General features: G+C 38.0%; 4 protein-coding genes across 5 annotated transcripts in view; 2 read left to right on the top strand and 2 right to left on the bottom strand.

The window, feature by feature from the left end:
* Positions 1 to 922, bottom strand: part of LOC124633116 — a gene marked incomplete at its 5' end in the record, with an annotated part of 40,609 nt that extends 39,687 nt beyond the window's left edge. Inside the window, one exon of the mRNA XM_047168214.1 lies at positions 799 to 922. Coding sequence (XP_047024170.1) covers positions 799 to 922 — 124 coding nt within the window. The remainder of the gene's footprint in view (positions 1 to 798) is intronic.
* Positions 923 to 1,465: 543 nt separating this feature from the next.
* On the top strand, positions 1,466 to 11,889 carry LOC124633537 (ribonuclease Z, mitochondrial). Of its 2 annotated transcripts, XM_047168797.1 has the most exons (16): positions 1,466 to 1,666; positions 1,765 to 1,933; positions 2,372 to 2,558; positions 3,105 to 3,226; positions 3,486 to 3,718; positions 3,943 to 4,028; positions 4,463 to 4,628; positions 5,122 to 5,257; positions 6,564 to 6,804; positions 7,364 to 7,527; positions 7,916 to 8,131; positions 8,514 to 8,656; positions 9,029 to 9,213; positions 9,652 to 9,838; positions 10,160 to 10,392; positions 10,766 to 11,889. In XM_047168797.1, the coding sequence occupies exons 2-16, from the start codon at positions 1,770 to 1,772 to the stop codon at positions 11,279 to 11,281; spliced, it is 2,979 nt and encodes a 992-aa protein (XP_047024753.1). In that variant the 5' UTR covers positions 1,466 to 1,666; positions 1,765 to 1,769; the 3' UTR covers positions 11,282 to 11,889. The 2 variants fall into 2 exon arrangements, with proteins under 2 accessions (XP_047024753.1, XP_047024752.1); XM_047168796.1 differs by having other exon boundaries at positions 1,466 to 1,933.
* A 3,127-nt stretch (positions 11,890 to 15,016) lies between these two features.
* LOC124633542 lies at positions 15,017 to 21,402 on the top strand. Its single transcript, XM_047168802.1, has 8 exons — positions 15,017 to 15,176; positions 16,632 to 16,748; positions 17,065 to 17,142; positions 18,093 to 18,200; positions 18,545 to 18,640; positions 19,188 to 19,295; positions 21,026 to 21,139; positions 21,235 to 21,402. The coding sequence occupies exons 1-8, from the start codon at positions 15,149 to 15,151 to the stop codon at positions 21,276 to 21,278; spliced, it is 693 nt and encodes a 230-aa protein (XP_047024758.1). The 5' UTR covers positions 15,017 to 15,148; the 3' UTR covers positions 21,279 to 21,402.
* LOC124633541 (26S proteasome non-ATPase regulatory subunit 4) lies at positions 21,159 to 22,611 on the bottom strand. Its single transcript, XM_047168801.1, has one exon. It carries the CDS (start codon positions 22,509 to 22,511, stop codon positions 21,411 to 21,413), a length of 1,101 nt encoding a protein of 366 aa, XP_047024757.1. The 5' UTR covers positions 22,512 to 22,611; the 3' UTR covers positions 21,159 to 21,410.
* Between the last annotated feature and the right edge of the window lie 16 nt (positions 22,612 to 22,627).

A 22,627-nucleotide genomic window follows, 5' to 3' on the forward strand; every position in this document is an offset into this window, starting at 1 on the left:
TGTGTTATAAAATTCAGACAGATAATTTGTTGTTGTTTATTATATTTTTATTTATAAAGGGATGGAACACTTATGTTTATAAAAAAAACATAATAAGGTAAATAATAATGCTCTGTAATGTTTAATAGGAAATAGTAATAACTCATTCCTGTAGTAATCGGCAGGTGATTCCTTATCATAATGTGATAACAACACAATTATAATGCCCAAACATAAATAAGAGTGGTGATAACAGTGTTTAGATAACAAACGCTAACATAATGCAGTGTTTGTTTACTTTATACATTTTTCTTCTTCTAATAAGGTAAGCAGGCATTGTTTAGATGTTATTATCATTATGTGCCATTGTATCATTGTTGAGTCAATATTTAGCTCTGCTAGAGGATACACACTGCTGATAAAGGAAGCACAGATTGCTCAATGCATTGACATTTCGTATATATGCGTATATAAACATATATGCATAGGTACATGTTTTATAACAAGGACAAGCATTCAAACAAAGTGTCAGCAAATTATAAAGTCTGTATGATTTAAATTCAAATTAACAAATATTTGAGGGTACTCTTACAGTAATTAGCTTTAATTTGTAACGGAAATCTGTATCGCCACCTCCTAAACATGAATTGATACCAATTTCTAATTTGAACAGATGTTAGCATTTGTGAACACAATGTCAGTGACAAAAAATTAAATTATTACAGGTTTTCCTTTCACTTGCACTCGAAAGGGATGTGCAGAGAGATGAATACTCGTTTAATTAATGTAAAACATGCATTTTTCGACAAAATGACTCACCATGAGGGTAGGTTTGCGGCGTTGATCGGAGAGGCGAACAGTGTCCCAAGTGTGAGCCGGTCAAGGCCACCAATAACACCACCCATATCATACCCATCATTGTCACATTATTTGCACAGCCGCATTATTTTCCGTTTCATTATTTATCGTTTTCATACATCACAACACAAAAAATACACGGTCCATGACAGGTTTGCACTGAACTAAAAATATAATTACACTATACGATTTTTACTATTTAAATTACATAAAAAGATCATGCCCACAGTCTGAAGTATTTGTTGCACTTAAAACTTAATTTTTCTAATAAATTTCGTGCACATTTACATAAAAATTGCGCAACCCGCAGCTGTATAGAACGCCATTTTTCTAAATCAGTGTTGCATTGTATTTGTTTCATTTTCTACTACTACCATTGTATTGTCAAAAAGCCTCGCAACGTGGGAACTTTTTTTAGGAACTTTTAGATTAGATTGCAACCCTGACATCGAAAAGGTTTGGTTTCTTATATATAAAATTGGAACAATGAACTTAATATGAGTAAATATGTGTACTTTAATTTGATAATGTATAAATAAAAGCAGTTCCTTTTCTGAATCAGTCTGATATAACTTAACATTTTCGACTTGTCAGTCAACCTATCGCGAATGTCAGCCGCGAGCGAATGTCTGTCACTGTCAAATGCGAAAAGTTCGGAAAATGCCCGAATGTCGCGGAGGAAAACTCAAATATGTTCCAAATCTGAAAATCTGTCATGAAAACCAATAAGTAAATAATATGAATTATGCCAAAAATAGTATTTCCAATTAAAATCTGGGACGAATGCTCGTAAACTTTCTCTTCAAATAACAATAACCTCAAAACACATGTACGGTATAAGTGTATTGTTTAGTTACCGTGTAGTTAGCAAATGTAGCATACGCTCTCACTCGTCTGATAGTACTAAGAAGCTATTGGAATTTCTAGCCGACATGCCGAAAGCGAATTCAGGACGAATCGCTGAGGCGCAACGTCAAAGGCAACAGATATCGAAGAAGAGTGAAAAGTATGGTCCTAGCACAGTATACCTCCAGGTACTGGGATCAGGTGCTAGAGGTGCACCCAACACACTGTATCTCTTTACGGATCAGAAGCGGTAAGTTGCTCTTTAGAGATTTTGTTTTTGAACTACTTTGTGGACTCATAACATTGCAAGGTTTGAAATTACTTTATTCAGCTGTTATTATTTTAATACGTTTCTTAATAGTATTATAGGTTGGAATAACATAAATAGAGTTGGTAATAAACTTTCTTACTTCATAAATAATCTAGCAATTAATTTTCTGCTTTCTTTTCTAACAGAGCGCAAGTAAATAATTTCACAACATAAATAATTCTTTCATGTTCTCCATTATTTCACAACTATAACTATCTTTGCATTTGAACCTTCAACTTTAAATTCTTGTTGTAAATATTATAGAATTTAATAAAACTAGCTAGCTTTACATAATTATATGTATAAACTTTTTAATTAACGCATAAAGTAGTCACATACTTTTAAAAAACATTTTCTTATGCGTTAATAATCTTGCAGATATCTATTCAACTGCGGTGAGTGCACACAGAGGTTAGCCCACGAGCACAAAGTAAAGCTGTCCAGATTGGACCACATATTCATCACAACCAAGACATGGCAGAACATTGGAGGCTTACCGGGACTGTCACTCACACTGCAGGATGTTGGTGTACCCAATATAACATTGCATGGACCTGAGGGCTTGGTATGTAGTCTTAAAAAGTCATAGATAGATGTTGCAGTTTACAGATGATGTAATTCTTAGAGTTTCTATGCAAAGGGTAAAATGAGCTAATACTTTGCTGTCCGTCTGTCCCTTTGTCACCAAGCTAAAAATATATCTTAAAGTGTGATAGTTGAATAAAAAGTTGAAACTTTCAAGGATGATGTATTTCTGTAACTGATATAACAATGCAAGCAATTTATAAATAGTAGTACCTTTCAGTCAGCTCAAGTCAGCCTTGCACTGGATAATTATTTTTTAATTTCACCCGCATCCCGTGGGAACTACTTCCCGTACCGGGATAAAAAGTAGCCTATAGCCTTCCTCGATAAATGGGCTATTTAACACTGAAAGAAATTTTCAAATCGGACCAGTAGTTCCTGAGATTAGCGCGTTCAAACAAACAAACAAACAAACTCTTCAGCTTTATAATATTAGTATAGATAAATAATGCCCCACAGTCCATTAAAACAGTTATACCGACCCATCCAATTTTAAAACATAACTACATATATTGCATTGTTTTAGGATGAGTTGTACGCTGCAACAAGGCGGTTTGTCATAATGAAGGACATGCAGGTAACTATGGCCAAGTGCAGCCCCAGTGAAGACTTTGAAGACAATGTTATGAATGTTAAATATGTGTTATTGTAAGTATGACATGTATTTTTTGTAACATTTTAAACAACTCTTAAAAATATTTATCTTTTTCAAAAAAGTTCGTTTGAATCATAATTAAAATCCTTCTGTAAACTCTGTGTCTCAAAATAGATGACATCATCGGAATATGTTTGTCAGACGCAAGTGTGCAGTTTCATATTGTTTCATGTAAAGAATTTCTAAATTTCGTTTTGTTGTCTGCAGTCTCCACATTTATATAATTTATAATTTCTAACTTTATAATTTCAGGGGCCCACACGACAACCTACTTACAGGGAAAGAATTCAAGCAACAAGCAGTAAAGAAGCCAAAATTAGACCCCAATGTAGACAAAGAGTACGAAGAGTTCATTCATGATGACACAGATTATTACAGGCCTGAGATGCGGAACCTAGAACCTGGTACCCACTCTGCCAAAGCTAGGCAGCTTAGAGAACTGGCTAGTAAAGAGAAAAATAAACCAAAGTCTGCTGTAGAGAAAGGTAATTCATATTTTATCAGTCATAAACCTACTTCGAATAGAATAGGTATTTGCATACAATGTAGGTAATTTATCATAAGATGTTTGAAATGTGATGAAAGTTTGTACATATGGACAAACTAATGGATGGCTTTTGATAAAACTTGGCAGTTATATATATCAGAATTACACAGGTTGACAGGTTTACTTAGAATTTTGAACAATATTTTCGTTCATATTTTTCAGATCCATTAAAGAAAAAGACTGAGAAGGTTCTACATGAACTACAGAAGAAAACCCATTGTTCTGTTGCATACATCTGTACATTGAAGGTAAGCTGGTTCTTCATCTATGTTCTGTACCCTGAACTGATAATTTCAAATATACTTTTACTACCCTTGTGGCGCGTGCAACTGTCGTCTACCTCACTGTTGCTGTTGGTGGCTCGCTGTTGCTCGCCATTATAAAAAAAATACGTTAACCACGTACAATTACTTTATACACGTGTTATGTAGTTACACTATTTATAACTCAAAAATTACGGATAAACTGATTTGTTTGAAAACTGGTGACTATGTAGCTAGAAAGAAACGAGGAGACAGATAAGATTTGTTTCCATCCAAGTACATAGAGTGATCCCTTTCAGATGCCGTTGAAACTGCTGACGAAATGTTGTCCCATATGTATCTATTTTTGTGCTTACTAGAGATAAGTAACAACAGATAGAATATTGAAAACAGCCGTTACAGAATAAACTCTTCCACAGAAACGACTAGGCACCCTGGACTTAGCGAAGTGTGTGGAGAAAGGCGTGAAGCCAGGTCCGATGCTGGGACAGCTGAAGAACGGCCAGGATGTGGTGCTGCCCGATGGGTCACTCGTGCTGTCTAGAGACGTGAAGACTCCTGATGAATCTGGCCCCGTGTTTATTGGTAAGGAATTTAAAGGAATACAACTTTATCTTCGTAGTTTTCCGACATTATATTTCGTTCAATTATGTTTGTCACATGGCCAGTCTTTTCTGAAGGTAATTTTATGAGCTAATATTGTTATCCAGTCTTATAGCCTATAACTTTGCTTTCAAAAAAGCAAAGTTATAGTTCTCTTCTTATTGTTCAGATCAGGGAACAACCAGATTCAGTCATTTTAGGTTTCCAATTACAATTATTATAAATGCTAAAATAATGAACTGTCTGTTAGTCGAGCTTTCGCGTCAATAATATTGAACCAATTGAAAGAATATTTTTATATACATAGTTAAAAGCCTGAGAAAGGGCATGACGATTTCGAAAAGTGTGTTTCCCGGAATGCAGGTGAAACCGCGGGGAACAGCTAGTGATTCAATATGACACCAACCTAATGATTCTGATATGTATATATTTATATCTGATATAATATATAAATATTTGTTTACTACTTGTGCAGTAATCGACGTGCCGGAGCTAGCGTACCTGAAGGAGGCGGAGTTTTCAGCTCACTTCGACAACGGCATTAATCCTCCTGAGAACATTCCTACGCTCATAGTCCACTTCACACCGCCTCATGTCTTCCATAATCCTGCGTGAGTTGAACATGGTCTATTTAATTACTTGGTGCAGGAAGTACTAGGTATCATTTATGTACTCTAAAAAACTGATACGTGTTTAATTATCTAAATATGTAAGCTGATCTCAACAAGAATATTTTTAAAACTAAAAGTCAGTAGCTACATATATTCCATGCATCCATATTCCATGCATACTGACTTTACAGCTACAGAAGTATACAGGAATGAATTTTAAGCAGTGCACTAAAAAAATCTGGTGGTCCAGAATTATTAACAGAACATATCTGCTTCTTCAGTAAGTTTTTATTTTTTTTTTTTCATTTTTTTGTCCAACCTAAAATCAGCAAAATATGGATACCAACTATTCTTAGGCTCAATACACACCAAAAGAGCGGCGAAGGGCAGCGAAGCGAAGCGCGGTTTGAGTGTCATTTGAATTTTGACTTTATTCCCATTACTATAATGTATATTTTCGCATGAGAAACTCGAACGAGTCGCGCCGCGGGCATCCGCATTCAAATGACACTCAAACCCCGCTTCGCTTCGCTGCCCTTCGCCGCTCTTTTGGTGTGTGTTGAGCCTTACGCGCTTGGAGCAGCGCTCGCGGCAGTAAACCGGTTTCGCGTTGCCGCCGTGCCTACTACGACGACTGTGACCGTACAATCGGTTACAAAATAAACATCTTTCGATATCAATAACTTTTCTTTTTTGTACTAAAACACAACAAAATAAAAATATACGTATCTATAAAACTTATTTAACTATAAGTTGACAAAGTTTGCGCACTGGATAAAATTCATTCCTGTATGTGAAAAAAAACTAGATACTTATAATTTACTAGCTTCTGCCAGCGGTTTCACCCGCATCCCGTGGGAACTACTTCCCGTACCGGGATAAAAAGTAGCCTATAGCCTTCTTCGATAAATGGGCTATCTAACACTGAAAGCAATTTTCAAATCGGACCAGTAGTTCCTGAGATTAGCGCGTTCAAACAAACAAACTCTTCAGCTTTATAATATTAGTACAGTTATAGATATACAGAAATATATTAAGGACATATACGTTTAATATATATTTCTGCATATAATTTATAAGTTTACTTCAAATAACATGGCCACTCTGAAGTAATTACTATTCTCGCAGAACAAATTAATAACTTGCATGCACAGGTCTTCAAATGACTGATATCACAGTTCTAAAGTTATTTGTCAATTTTTTTTAACTATATTTGAACTGTATATAAATCCAATAGGCCTTTGCCCAGCAGTGGGACATCATAGGCTAGTAAGAATAATAACTAATATGAATCTTTGTTAACCAGGTACCGCGCCTTCATGGGTCTCTTCGGCCCCTGCACCCGTCACCTAGTCCTCAACTCTCAGAACTCCTGCCTCGGCTCGGAAGCCGTTCACCGCACACAACACAAACTTCATCTCCTAGACCCTGACATATTTCCCCTATTACGGGATGTTAGTGTCCCAGCGGTGTGGAACTCTCACCCGCCCGTGCCGAAGACGAATAGTCCTGTTCGATTGAAGGGATTGGAGGAGCTTAAGAATAAGGTAGGTTTTGTGTGTGTGTGTGTTTTGGGCTATTGCTACTGCTTTTATATCTCATATCTGTGGAGTCTTGTTCATTCGGTGGTTATGCTATGTGTTATCACGTTTTTGTCCAAGTTTCTGAGAGTAAAATTCGGTACAGTCTAGTTAGCAAAGTCTATACATATAACGCTATTTTTTCTTATGAAGAACAATGCATGTAAGACCTGGATACACTAGCAAAAATGAACACTTTGAAATTAGCATTTCTAATTATTTAATTTTATCATTTATTTATTGGTCTCAAAGCATTTAAGGCTAAGAATTATAATTTAAAATATCTATTGGATGACATAGAGCTGTAACCAACACAATCAACAAAATAAAAATTACTTAACTTTATATGTAGATGATTGCATGCTGAACTGTCGCAAGCCAAGAACCTTAGACCAAAAATCTCATAGACCCTTACTAACCTCTCATGTCTATATCTTTCGAGCCTCTAACGCTCCATACTGGCACTTTCTGCATACGTAGCTTAGCTTGCATGTGGTGAAGGGTTGACATAAACAATCATTTGTAGATAGCGCTCGCGCAGTTCCAGAATATTATTAACTTGGAGGGGTCAGCTAAGGGGGATGGACATCAGCCTACCATGGATGACTGCGACGCCGTGTCTAAGGTCGAAATGTTGGCGGGACGGACCCTCACCATGTATCACTTGAGGCCCAAGAAACAGCTGGACAGGTTAGTTGTATATTCGTTTTGTTTATTTTTTTTTATTTTGAGTAGGTGGAGGCAGCCATTTTGGCTTTTTCGCTTTATAAAGATGTGATTAGCCGAGAGTAACTATGTATGAAAGCACCAAAGTTCCCAATATTTTCAAACGCGATCTAAAAATCCTTATTTGAATACTTCGCTACATTTGTGTAGAACTTTAAAACGTATTGAAAGTAGTGAGGTGGAAGATGTGGCAAAGGCCACGTTCCTAAGCAAGACCCAGTATAAATTGATAAACATACGCTAAATATCTTACTAAAGAGACAGATCGCTGTGAATCAAAGATGCACAAAAGTTTTAACAAAGGCTTTCAACTCCCTCACTCACACAACCACCCTCAATTTCTTTACTCCAGGACTGCAGAACCAAAGCTCCACATACAAGACTATATCCAAGAGACCATGGACGTCGACGGCTTCGTGGGCAGCTTGGAGCAGTTCCGTCGCCTGGTAGACAGCATGCGTTACGCTCGATGTGACACTAAGGAGTACCCCAAGGTCGTATTCTTGGGCACGGGCTCTTGCATACCGAGTAAGACCAGGAATACTAGTGCCATTGTACTGCATATTGAGTGAGTTTTATTTTTGTGTTTTTATGTACCTAAAGATTTTATTCGCGCGGAAAGGTTCCATTCGCGACCCATGAGAACTTTTTCCCGCATCCGGATAAAAAGTAGCCCTTGTCTTTTCTCGCCGCTGGACTGCCTGAATTTAATTTAAATTGTTTCAGTAATGTTGACCCGATCAAGGGGCTGTTATTTTTTCATTTATGATTATTTTAGTAAAAATAAAAGGCTTAAACATTTTTGAAGTCACATTACAAGATTTTTATTACTTTTTGTCTTTTGAAGCTCAGACTATTGTATTTTCAATTTATATTTAATTCCACGTTCACAAGATTACATTAGATTAGGCATAGGAAGAATCATATAAAAATATACTTGCACTTTTTAGTGAAAATCGTTCAATGCTGCTAGACTGCGGCGAAGGCACGTTCGGTCAGCTGGTGCGGTTCTACGGACCCAAGAAGGTCAACGCGTTCCTAAGAACGCTGAAGGCGATATACATCTCACATTTACATGCTGACCATCATATTGGTAAGATGATCTTTTCAAAGGAGTTTTAATTCCAAGTTGGTTGATTTTAGTTATTGATTTTAAAGCTGATGAAATACTTTACTTAAATACGTTAAATTTTAGATCCCTCTAAGTCGCACATAGATCATCATCAGATATGAATAAAATAATCATGAATCACTAAAAACCTTGAAAAAATACATAAATGGAGATAGGAGTTAGTTTGTGTTTTTCAAAAATTTTCTGCTATTTTCTCAACTAACGAATTCCTCAAATAAATAGAAACTTTACGATGTTTTTTGAATGATGAAACATTTACATAAAAAAGATGTTGCAGATTTATTCATTTAACAATGTATTATTTGGAAGTTAAATTCGTCTTTCTTTCCCTAGGTCTAATCGGCGTCCTCCAAGCCCGTCGCCAAGCTATGCAGGAGCTGGGCCCAGGCGAGGGCGCTTCGGCCTCCACGCCGGTGTACCTGCTGGCGCCGGGACAGATCGTCACGTGGCTCACGCTGTATGATCACCAGTTTGAGAGGCTCAAGAGTGATTATACGCTCATTCCTAATCAGAATTTGGTGAGTTTTAATGACACCTACTATAGTTGATGGTAATTGGTTTTGTTTTATTTGTTCTTATTTAAATGGATATATAAAAAAATACTATTACACCACCTTATTACTTATAAAAGTGGTTTTTAAAAGGGTCGGTGTTGGTGCTAGGTTCAAACTGCTAGCTTTCTTTAAGATCATAATTTAATCCTAGTACCAAAACAGGTACTTTTTTTAAGGCCATGTACGTTTAACAGTGATTACGTGTTATGTAAATGATTACAACAAAAAAATTACGCGGGTTGCTATGTTGTTTTCTAATACTTGCCTCTGTTTCTGCATATTTAGATAGTGGTATCGTAGAACATGGCTTTTTCGTTTGATCTACTCACGAAGCGACCTACATCTGAAAAAACTGCTATAAGGTCTAAAACTAACCAGTCACGTGTTTTATCGTCATTCTAGCACCATGAGCATCCAGAGAAATTGGATTTAACGGCAGCAGCCCTCTCATCAATGGGGGTGGAAGCCATTAAGACGTGTTTCGTCGCCCACTGTCCCAACGCGTTCGGCGTCGCCATCAATGTGGACGAACGGTATAAGGTGACTTATTCGGGAGACACGCTGCCTTGTGAAGAGCTGGTTAAGATCGGTAAGTGTGAACTCATTAGTACTCTCTCTTAATAAGGAAATTACATAAACTATTCTTAAATTGCTTCCTCTATAAATAAATGTTTTTGTTTGTAATTTAACAGTACTCTTTTACTGTAACAATAATCTTCCTCCTTAGTTACTTCTATTGTTATAACTTTGTATTTGGTCATATCAACTTGACGATGAATAGTTGCACGTAAGTCACATATATTTTCGTTATTTTTTTCTTCTCTAACTTTCCTACGCCCAGTATACCGCTTAGTAAACTATGTTCACACTATTGTCCCCTAATGTATGTTTTTTTTTTCAAATTTTCCAGGAACCGACTCCACCCTCCTAATCCACGAAGCCACCATGGAGGACGAGCTAGCCGACGAAGCCCGCATCAAGATGCACTCTACCACCACCCAGGCCATAGACATCGGCCGACAGATGAACGCCCGCTACACAGTACTGACGCACTTCAGCCAGAGATACGCAAGGCTGCCGCGCTTGAACGCGCATATACTGAACGATAATAACAGTGTCGGCATCGCTTTTGATAATATGCAGGTTTGTATGACTTGCTTTTTCCCAACTATGTTGGAGTCGACTTCGACTGTCGAGTCTAACCGGATACAGCTGAATAACAGTGTTTTATATGGAGTGACTACCTATCTCACCTCCTCAACCCTGTTGCCAAGTTACCTGGGCAATCCGATACTCCTGGGTATGACTTGTTGTTGTCAGACTTTCTGGCTTCTAACGACGACGACCCGTAACGACCCACCACTTTATCGTGCCTTCCGAAACACGGATGAACTCATTACGACCCACCGCGCCAAACGTTGCATAGCATTGCCTTATGTTCGATCGATCCGCGCGGCTTTGACTTAGCCCCGAGCTCTTATAATATTTTCTGTAAACATTTATCATTTGTCCGTAGATTACAATGAGCGACCTAGAACTGCTGCCGCACATGTACGCCCCCCTACAGCTGATGTTCGCGGAGCACTGCGTGGAGATGGAGCTGAAGGCGTCCCAGCGGCAACGAGTCCGCTCCCGCCGCTCCTCAACACCCAGCCTGCCCCCCGGTACTCACACGCCTAAACGCTCCCGTAACCATAGCGACGCCAGCGACGACGACGCGCCAAAACGGTCCCGTAACCATGGCAACGCGGACATTGTTGACAACGACCCGCCTAAAAACTCCCGTTACCATGGCAACGCGGAAATTGTTGACGATGGCCCGCCTAAAAGTTCTCGTAACCATGGCAACAAAAATAACACCGATACGGAAAGTAGCCTGCCAGGTATTGGTACTAGAAAAGATAAAATTAGTAGTGTTTCTTCGGTACAGTCGCGTAAATTGAGCACTGATTGTACATCAGAAAATGATAGCAATCCTGGTACGGAACCCGAAAATGTAGAATCTAATTCATCTGAAAATAATGTCAGCTAGACTATCAGAAATGACTTAGGTAGGTATATTCTATTAACTTTTAATTTGATGGCGTGTCCAATCCTGCCAAAGTTGCAGGTAAATACGATTATATTTTTGGAGCTTTGCATATAAAAGTATGGTTAGAACTGATAACTACACCCAACAACTGATTTGTATCCATATTCTGACAAATAAATGTTTCTTTCTTTCTTTCTTAAAATATTGGGAAATAATGTTCTAAATTTTACTGATTCATATGTTCAAAATAACATTGAAAAGATTTTCGGAATGAATTTCAGAGATCATGGTAATTGGTCACGCCCTCAAATTCAAAGTATAGTAGTTGCATTTTAAGATTACACATAATTTTATTTGTGACTTTAAGCCATTAGAATAAGGTTTAAACTTGCTTTACTTTATCGTCTTCACAAAATGCAATTACCATAAAAATGTTGAAAATAAATTGCCTTAAAAAAATTGTTCAAAAAAGTTTCTGTCATTGAGTGTTAAAGTAAGTTATTGAAAAATATAGATTGTAATAAGTTTGCATAGAATGCATTAGTTTTGTATACACAGTACATCTAGTTGGTATGTATGTCGTTATATTAATAAATAATTTCATGTAATCTTTGTTTCATTATATCTATTCCCATTCCTGTAGAACATTATGTATTTATTTACTGTAATTTATATTTAGTTTTGGGTTCGTGACATATGCAAGCTATGAGGCTTTTTGTTATGTAAGTACCTATACCTATATTTTTCTTTTATAAAATACTATTCGATTCCAAAGTAGCCATGTCAGAAGGTTAGAATCTTCTTATGAGCAGACTTATTGCATGTTTATCAGCTTTTACTTCAGAGTTAAAACCAATTTCGAAAATATTTATTTACTACAAATAGGAACTTTTTTCGAGCACACACCTTAGGTAATAGAAAATTTATTGTAGTGATAGCGCTAGATAGGCTTAAATGGAAGGAGCTGCACCGACAAGAGCTGGGTCCTTAAATTGATGATGATGATGATAGTTGTATATTTTAGATACTTCGCCGCAAAGTCGGCAAGTGAGCAGCACGCGACGCGTGGCGGGCGGCCGCACCGCCACCGCCGCGCCGCAGCCACACGCGCGGTACCGGGAGAGCAACGCCTCACGTAAGTGGCGATACACTAGCGAGACTGTTCCAATCCGAACGTTGGAATTAAATGATATGAATATAACCGCGTTAACATCCGTAAAAGTAGTTTTATTTAAAAATAAGTAGGTATATACTGCTAAGTCATAAATCCAATTTATTTAGGGCTCCGTCAAGAGATCAAAGGCATGACGGTGACGGGCACGGTGCGGCGGCCGCGGAGTCGAAGCAACTCGGCCTCCACGTCCGGCTCACCTGCCTCACGCAAGAGTGCCCCACAAAGTGCTTCGCGTATGTTAGATACCTATATATAGTTTTCTAAATTAGGTGTTTGTCGTCTACCTCTGGTTATTTATTTATTTAATTAATAAGTACAGTGATAGACTACAGGTTAAGACAATCAAGAAAAACAACAGTTAGCATATACAATACATAAATCTGAAGTCCAATTATTTCTGTACATAACATTCAAGGATTAATAGGAAGTTAGGCTGGAAGTCAAACGCAATATAAATAGATCTGGGAAAAGGACACACACAAGGATGACAGATGACTTAAATTGTATTCGACCTATTTCAAAATAATTGTCTTGCCAGTTTATTTGAATACTGACCTGACTTATTAACCTACCCTGATTTTTTTATTTTTGAGACACGGTTCTGTCGTATAACACAACCTAATTAAGACCTTTCATAGTAGGTACCTAATCACCAATAAATAATTGTAATATTTGTAATTACTTTCACCTACTGGAAATATTCTGCGTTCATAGGCCAACAAAGCAAGGAGCGCCCGACTTCAAAAGGCCGGCAAGAAGCAACAACCGATAAGGATAAACCTGCGGATTTATCTTCAACACGTAAATTAAATACATAATTTATTTTAAACTGGGTTGCTGGCAGTTGGTCCAACCTAGCCCTAATTTTATTACTATTTCAATCTTTCTTCCTGATATTTATTTATTTATTTACAAGGCACACCAACAACTTATTTACAAATGCTATGCAGATATTAGTATAGAATTGTAAGTTCTGTGTAAATAAATCAGTTACAGGCGTGCACAACGCTCACAGAGAATAGCGTGGTCGGCTGTAAAGAACTTAAATCAATAAAATTAAATTAAAAGATTCCTGATATGAGTCTAGCAAGGGATCCACATATTGAAAATCATATTAGATAGATAGTACCTAATTTCAACAGCCTTATGGTCTCTCTGTGGGATTTTTATCAATAGGACTTCTTGACTTTTGCTGGTTTGAAGTTGTTACCTCAAAAATACCTCTCTTACTGTTGCTACTCTCTCTTGTTGTTGCCAGCCCGCTCAGTGAGCGAAAACTTCAGCAGAGACACGATACCTTCTGTGAAAGCATCCAGCATTTCGTCCTCTGGTCCTATAATAGATTGTAAGTACGAATTATTTTAATTTATGATCTTTATAATTTTTTTGTATTTGCCATGACAGCCACACTTTACACCCCTTAAATTTGACCTCCCCACAGCCCCGGATCTTCAATTTTTTTTAGGCGGGGAAAAAACTGAAAAATGCCGCCCCACCTACCTACTTATGTTTATTTTCACCAACGAGACACTTTTTTGGTAGGTAAAGGACTTAAAAAAATATGTCCAAATCATTGTAGGCTCAAACTGTTGGCCAGGTTTAAGTTATGAAAGTCGAGACAGATTAATGTAGGTACACAAAAAGTTAATAAGTTTTAAAAAGCGCTGTAAAGTAACAAACAGTCGGAAGCGCAAACATTTTGGTTTTTGAGGACTCCATAATTTTTTTTTTGCTACATTTGACTTATAAAAGATAAGACAGCGTGGATTTGATTTATTAAGATAATAAGGAAATTTTTGTAGGTATATGATTGCGCGAGCGAAGCGAGCGCGAAATTTTTTGAGCCTTCGACACAAAAGTACCTGTCTAAGTAGATTGTAAAGCAACAAGTAGCCGCGAGCGTAGCGAGCGCGAACTTTTTTAAGATATTTGTTTGAAGACTCACAAATTAAACTAGGAATTATGTACAAATAAAAAGAAACCCTGATTAGAGCGAGTGCCATTTGTGGTCGTTGATTCGGTGCGTCAATAAAAATAATAAACCATCAGAAAAACAGGACATATATTGTCATTTAGCCGCGAGCGTAGCGAGCGAGAATTTTTTCATTTAGTTGGAGGATGTTAAATGTGAAAAATAATCTAAATGATCAATTAAACAAAGCGAATGTAACTTTTTTAGAAACTTTGCTTGTCAGTATCATGATACAATGGAACTTCCTTATCAAACGGGTGTAATTTCATCGAAATTTCCTGGTGGTGGGGCGTCCCGTGGCGCCCCTGAGACCGAGGCGCCCGGGTTATTCGCACACCCTGCACCATAGGTTAAGACGGCCCTGTATTTAAAATCAGGCAGCCGCCTGATTTTGCCGCCCACTGAATTTGCCGCCCGGGGCATGGGCCCCGGCTTGCCCCCCCCTAGATCCGGGGCTGCCTCCCCATTATGATCTAATCACACTAATTTGCAAGGAATGTACTTATATACCTACTTCGATTAATGTAGTTGACTTTTGAAGACGTGTTTATATCTATGTTATAATCTAACATAGGTATAAATTAGTATTAGTTGTAGTATTAGTAATAGGAACAAAGTTATTAAAATAATCGATGTTCAATTAGTAATTGCGGCTAAATCGAAAACCTTGAGTACAGTGGGTCCCGGATATTCGTCGACACCTGAAGAGCTTCTCGATGTCATGAGCATCGGCAGCAAGAAGAATATTCGTGAGTATTCTTTGTTATGGTCAGTGCCGGTTTTAACTCTACCAGCGCCCTGGGGCCCGATTCTCCTAAGTTAATAATGTCAAAATCGAATAGAAATCGAATCACAATATGATCGCAATAGCAGTTTTAATCGTTTCAATCGTAATTGAGTCGGGATTGGATCGCAGTCGAATACGAATCGGATGTTGCTTAAGTAAAATTAGGAGAATCGGGCCCCTGGGCGAGATTTCTACGGCGCCCTCCAACTGCAATTCAAACCCAAAAAAACAGAAATATATGTAGTTACCGATTGCGCGAGCGAAGCGAGCGCGATTTTTTTTTAATAGTTAAAAAGCCAAAGCAAAAATTACGTAAAATGTAGCCCAATCGTACATAATTTATTGCTGGTTGGTGCATGCAAAAACATTGGAACATGGTTTCTGATTGTGCGAGCGAAGCGAGCGCGTTTTTTGTTATATTTTAGACCTCAAAACAAAAATTACTTAATATGTAGCGTACATAACTCTTTGTTGGTGTTGGCGCCTATGTATAAAATTTTTGGGACTTAACATAGTACCGCAAATAAGAAAGTTCATTCATATGGAAACTAGAAGTTACTTTCTTACCAATTAAAGAACTTAAAAACGACGCTACCTTTTTGCTAGGGTAGACTAAACATTTTTGAGTTTCGGATCACTGAAAGTCCTAAACGTATATAATAAAAGGCGACTGTGAAGTGAAGAAGCCGCGAGCGAAGGGAGCGCGAATTTTTTGAGTATTGGGACATTAAAAGTAGCTATATGTGATAAAAAATCTAAATGTAAGCTAAAGAAATCGCGAGCGAAGCGAGAGCGAAAATTGTTGAGTTTTGGGACATAAAAGTAGAATTCCTCAAATTTAACGCGGAATTAAACACAAATTCGCTTCGGCGCCCTTGAGCCCGCTGCGCCCGGGTTATTCGCAAATCCTGCACCATAAGTTAAGACATTTGGATACAGTTCTTGTAAGTTGCGATCTTTGATGAAATTTAAAACAAAAAAGGAGTTAAATTCTGATCAAGGAATAGTGGGGAGCCCCGTATATCCGACGCCCTGGGCCGTCGCCCAACCGCGTCCTACCCTAAAATCGCTACTGGTTATGGTCCAAGTTCGTAAACGACAGTTATTCTTAAAAAAAAACTGTTGAATTCGAAAATTGAACCTTGTTATTAAAAAAAAAATGTCTGTGAACTTGGGCCCTAACCAAAAGATTTATTCAACCATTAGTTTATGTATGGGTTTCATTGTCAATTATCCATATTTATAGCAAAATCATCGATTGTTATGGGCCCAGGGCAGATCTAGCGATTTTCAGAAGGAAAGTTTCTGTCTTTAACACTGCAGGATTCTGCCCTAATATTTGCTACGGGCCTGCTTGATAATCTTAGGTACTGTGGTGTCTTAAAAATTCTGATTCCTTTTCCGTTTTTGATCATAGGTGCTAATGGTTACTCTAGATGCGATGGCAATTCGGGTTATGGTAAGCCATTAGTAACGCCAGTCAACAAAAGATTAACACTCAGAAGAGATTTGCCTTGGCCGCAGCTGAGTGCTGGTAAGACATGCCTTTTAACGCTCCAACGGATATTTATTTACTTTAATTCAGGTTTTATTTACCCTAATAGAAATTTCTTATCAAATGTTTACTTAAATATTATAAAGTTTTTTGTTTATATGTAAAGGCTCCGAAACTACTTTAAGCGATTTGAAAAAATAATTTTGTGACAAGCTACCTACCCGGGTGACATGGACACATTACATTATCCAGTTACAGAAAGTAGTTTCCAGGGACGCTAATGAAACTGCGAGAACCAGCATGCGTGTTATAATTATTCAGTTTGTTTGACATGAGTTTGCTTTATGTTTTTTAGACGGTGTCCCCGATCCGCATATCCGGTGCACGCCAAGTATCGGAAACCACACGAAATCCCCCACTAGGGCATGGAAAGGTACATAAGTATATAGTAGTGTTTATATATAAAATTGTCATTTAAGCCAATATTAGGTTTTGAGGACCTGTCCCTCATACAAGCTACGGATATCCTTCGCGAGAAAACCAGGCCAAGTATAACGGTTTTAAGTTCTTTACGTAATAAACGATCTACCTTCTTTTCTGTTAGAAGTCCTGTTGTGACCCATCATGCTTCTTTGTAGTAGTAGGTATGTTATCACATCGTGCGATTCAACTTTTTTTGTTATAGCATTTCGCATGCTTTTACTTATTTTCTTTATTCAGAAAAAATAACCTTAGTGTAGGACACATGTAGGAATTTTTTATTATTAACTATATTACAAGTTCTAAACATATGTAATCTTGTCTATCTATGACAAGAGACCGAGTAGAATGTGACGCTACTGCGTATTTCTGTTGATTAATGGAATATTTTTTCAAGCGGAAAACAGAGAGTCTTCTACTCGAAGTGCTCCGCAACGAACTGATTTGATCAGAAACAAATTACGTGAGTAACAGCTTCCGTTCTATCTAATGCTGTGTGCTGTTGCATGTAGGTCCCTGAACCCTCAATGGTCAACTTATGTCCCTTAGCTATTGCGCTGTACTGTTGCCAGACTGTAGCGCCATTGCTGCCCAACTGTTGAACGATTGTTGCCCGATCGTTTAGCCACAGAGGACCGTATGTTTTATCTCAGCTGCAATGCAACAGCTGCACAACATTTGATTTCATTAATATAGTTAAACACAAAAGTAAGCAGTTTAACAGGCGATATTTGGACTGTTCTATTTCAGTAACGATTAATAAATTAGATGTTCTCACGAGCGTGCTAGGACACTTAATATTTTGGCGCGTGGCCCGCATCACTGCATACGTGTACCCCCGCTGGGGTACCGGAGGGAGTTTGCTTGCCACTGTAATAGTATTTGCCGTTTTGTTTTGGACAGCAACGAAGGCCTCTGTATCCGGGAACAAGTTACGGGCATCGAATACTAATCCCAATGTCTATCCGGATACTAAAATACCCATCATGAGGAGCAATATCGGCGCTAAATGTGAGTCAAACTTTTTGTACGTAACGGAAAATTGAGTAGGTATTGCCAGAAACTTAACAATTTTTTTTTCTTGGCCCGTACTGTCCCACTGCTGGGCAAAGGCCTCCCCATTTTGCCTCCATATCTTTCGATCTTTTGAGACCTCCCACCAATCAGGGTTGACAATTAATAGAGGTAATATTCAAAAGGATGGCAAAAATTGCAATTGCGTTTTCAATTGTGCGTTCGATGTCAGACATTAGCCCATACATGTCTATACTGTGATAAATTAGCCAATAAGCTTAGCTGCGCGTGGCCGTCGCTGAAAGTTAAATATATATTTTCAACATATTTCGATTTTCCAGCATTACGGCCTTCCGTCTCGTCTCTACATCGATCTAATAGCAGAAGTCCGGCTAGGAAACAAAAGTCTTTCAACAGCACATCAAGTAACTTCCAAGGTAATTATTTTTATCTCTGCCTGGACTGAACGCATTAGCACATTCCGTTTGATATCTGAAAATGAGCAGCGACACAGTGTCCCGAAAACCGTGAATTACCTATTTTTGTTTGTCATAATAAATTGCCTTTTAACAGACCTAATGAGTGCTACGGCTAGTAAAATGAAGCCACCGTACAACGACTCTAAAATTATCAAGCATTGGACACCAGGTACTGCCAGCAACAAATAATGCCAGTATTGTCATCCTAGATTTTGTACACCATAATATTAAACCCCATTCAATTATTTTCACAGAAATGAGTAAAATACCATCAAGATCGCCGAGTAAAATTTCGAAAAGATTCCTAAATGGTGATTCTTAAATAAAGTACTTACATAGTTTAAAATTAGGGCACTAACTCTGCCAAAAAAAGGAAATGTAAATGGCAATGTATCTGTACCAGTATTACTCCATAAGAAACTGCACATAGTAAAAATTTGATAGAAAATAGTATGACATCAAAGTGTGCAAAAAATGCTTCGATAAAAATCATAATTTTTTTCAGAACCAATGAGGAGAGCAACATCGATCAAAGATGTTAACCCATCTGTCGACAAAATGAAGTCGTTGTCTAGGGAACCATACGGGGTTCCACCGCTGACCAGGCCAGCCCGTGAGTTATTTATGTTATATAGATGTACTTTGGCTATCCTTTCGCAAAGGTTTTTCAAATAAGAAGATTGGTACGACGCATGTACATAGTTTTCCAGACTGGTGATTGGGTCCAGGAAATTCGGCGATCAAAAGATTACCTGTATCCGTAACTTACGTCGATAGAGAGAACGCGTCGTGATCAATTAACGTCGTCCCAATCTTTTTGAAAAGTGCAGTAAAGTAGTTAAATGGTAGTATTCAGAAATCAGAACAGGTTAAAAGTACAGAATAACGCGATCGTTAACACATTTGCAAGGTGTAGGGTGGGCGAGTACCGTTAATTTAAAATTGTAACGACTTAACTGGGTTACCAACTGGTAATCTCTAAAGCTTTGGTTTCCTAGGAAAGCGGTGCAGTCATATAGCGGCCGTAATACAGCGGTGAATGACGTCACTAGTACGTTGTCTATGTAAACGAAATGGGGCGGTTTCCTAGAGAGCGGTAACTGACACCGTAACTTCAAAAAGCGGTGCCGCCATTTGCATGACGGCCGTCTTGTCGGTGTCGGATGGTTTGGTGAACGTTTTATTGAAAGCGGTGAAGCTTTTTAAATCCGTATTTGTGTTTTTTTTTTCGGAACAACGTAAAAAATGAGTTCCTACTCTTGGAGCAGCGAGGAAGACGAAATTTTCATAGATTTCGTTCGTAACCACAAAGCAATAAATAATATAAAAAGTAAAGATTATAAAAAAAGTCAACTAAAACAGAATTGGTGTCGTAAATTTGAGAAATATTAAATAAAACAGGTTAGTAAGTATAATACAAATAAAAAAAAGTTTATGACGGTGTGTTAAAACGGCCGTGGAACTTTCCACATGTCATCACCGTAAAGACGACCGTCTATTTGCGTCCGTAATATTACGGCCGCTATATGATGGCACCGCTTTCCTAGGAAACCCAAGCTTTACTGGTTAATGTTCCTTTGTTGTCTAGGAAAATTCAATAAATACAATTTTAGGACATTTATATAATTAAATCACTCCTCTAGCAATGAGAATAAAAGATAAATAATTTTTGCTTCACATGCAGTTATACTAAATTCAAAATGATTGACTCATTTTACGATTTTTCAGCACCTGGCTACAGCAATAGAAGTTTCAGACCTCAATTAGAAGATATAAAGAGCTCATATCTATTGTTAAACAAAAAGCCTCAGGATATTAACATGAAACCATGTTCAACCGCCGGTATAAGAATTCTATAAAATGTGTTACCAATAAACGGGGCTGTCTGCACAAAAGTGTCCCAACCCACATTTTAATGTTCTTTTTTTTTCATTTATGGCCAAATACACACCTTGCATTTGTACATTTCTAGGTAAGCCGCGCCCCCGATTTCACTTATGAAACAAGAAAATATATCTCATTGCTTGGATGATAATGATTTTTAAATAGTATTAAAAAGGGTCATAAGTTAAATGTGGGTTAGTACACTTTTGAATTGCCCATACTACTACCTAATTCTGATTTCCTGAATAGTTCCATTTATAATATGTTTCTATTATTTTAGTGAAATCTGGGATTGGTCTGCATTCCTATTCATTTGCAAGAGTGACTGATTATTGATTTGTCTAATGGATGTTTGTAGCTAAAGGAATCCAGTCCAATTTCACACAAGGTAAAATAGAACACTTACTTATGCAATTTCACATATTTATCTTACTCCACTAACATTCTGTCTAATTTTAGGTGAAGAAAAAATAGATAGACCATCAGTAAACAAATTCGATGACGAATTAAGAAGACAGCAACTGCTAGAAATAAAAAAAAAGTTCCAAAGTAAACGATTTTGGAATGATTCAAGTATGTATCAAAGACAATGTTTTAGAAAGCCAAAACATTTAATTACCTTAAACTTTCATTACAAATATTTATTCTAATTGGATATTAATTTTCAGAGTACGATAAAATTGAAGGTTTGAACTGGATATCATGGAAATAAACACTTTTTTTTTATATTATAAACAATCTGTATTTTATAAATTTAAAGTGGTAGTAACACTGCAGTGTGGAGTCTAATGTTAAAGTTTACGAGCATAATGTCAATTAAAAAAATTGAAAAATCATGCCGTCTTTACTTGGAGCTAGAACCACCTGATCCTTTGCTATCCTTATCTTTTTGATCCTTGTCATCTTTCTCATCCTTGTCTTTTTTGATGGTCGACATAGCATTGCGAATGGCTTCACTCTGAGGATCAACTCCTGGGAGATTTTCCAGTACACTTTGGAGGAATGCTGGATCATTCATGACTTCAGCATACTCTTCTGAGACATCCATGCTCTCTTCAGCTGCTGGAGCCTCTTGTTGCATGCTCATTTGCATGGCAAGAGCAATCTGCTCTTCCTCGGATAACTCCATAGCTTCATGACCAAGTGACATGGCTAAAGCCCTCTCCATGCCAGTGTTTTCTGGTTCCCCAGGCTTGCTTGCATCTCCTTCAGTTGTAGTTTGTTGGCGGCGTGACTCCTCCTCCTGGCGTTGTCTTTGCTCTTCCATAGAGACACGCAAGGCAAGTGCAAGTTCAGGATCTTCATTTGGATCAACACCAAATTCAAATGGTGACAAGCCTGAGCCAGATGGTCCTGCTCCATCGCCACCAATCAATGGGCTAGAAATCAAAGCTTCAGAAAGTACCACACACCCACCAGCGGGGACAGACACTAGGTGGCTGCCCCCAGTGTTGCTGTCTTTACCGTTCAAAGTGTTAACAAATGTGGTCAGAAGAGGGTTATTGTCGGCATCCTCACCAAATGAGACCACGTCGCAGTTTACCTTCTCTTTCTTCAGCCTCTTAGCTAGTTTCACTAATTCTTTCTCATCGAGCTCTACCGGAGAGCCGACGAACACTACGATGCGCATCTTATGGTTCTTTCCCTGGCGATGTTTCAGCGCTAAGTGAGCAATCCTGATGCCAGTTAGTAGGTTGATGTTACCGTTGGGCTGAACGCGGTGTAACTTGGACATTATACGCCCGACATCGCTAGTTAGTGTAGCCAGCACCTCCACATTCGCTAGCGTCAATAAACCCACATTATTTTCAGGATTTGACCGTGTTTTAGAATGACATACCAAGTTTACGGCATCTTGCTGAGCCTGCAGCCGAGTGGGTAAGAAATCTCCATTTCTCATATAATCACTGTTGTCCACACAAATCATAGTACTTTCCAAGACCATTTTGCTTGATTATTCAGCGACTTTTTAGGAAATAAACAAATTGCGGACACCTCACAAAGAATGAAATCTGCTGTATAATCATAGACTAGCAAATTTTGAAAGATAGAGATGGATGG

The sequence above is a fragment of the Helicoverpa zea genome, chromosome 9 (genome assembly GCF_022581195.2).
Source record: "Helicoverpa zea isolate HzStark_Cry1AcR chromosome 9, ilHelZeax1.1, whole genome shotgun sequence".
Taxonomy (NCBI): domain Eukaryota; kingdom Metazoa; phylum Arthropoda; class Insecta; order Lepidoptera; family Noctuidae; genus Helicoverpa; species Helicoverpa zea.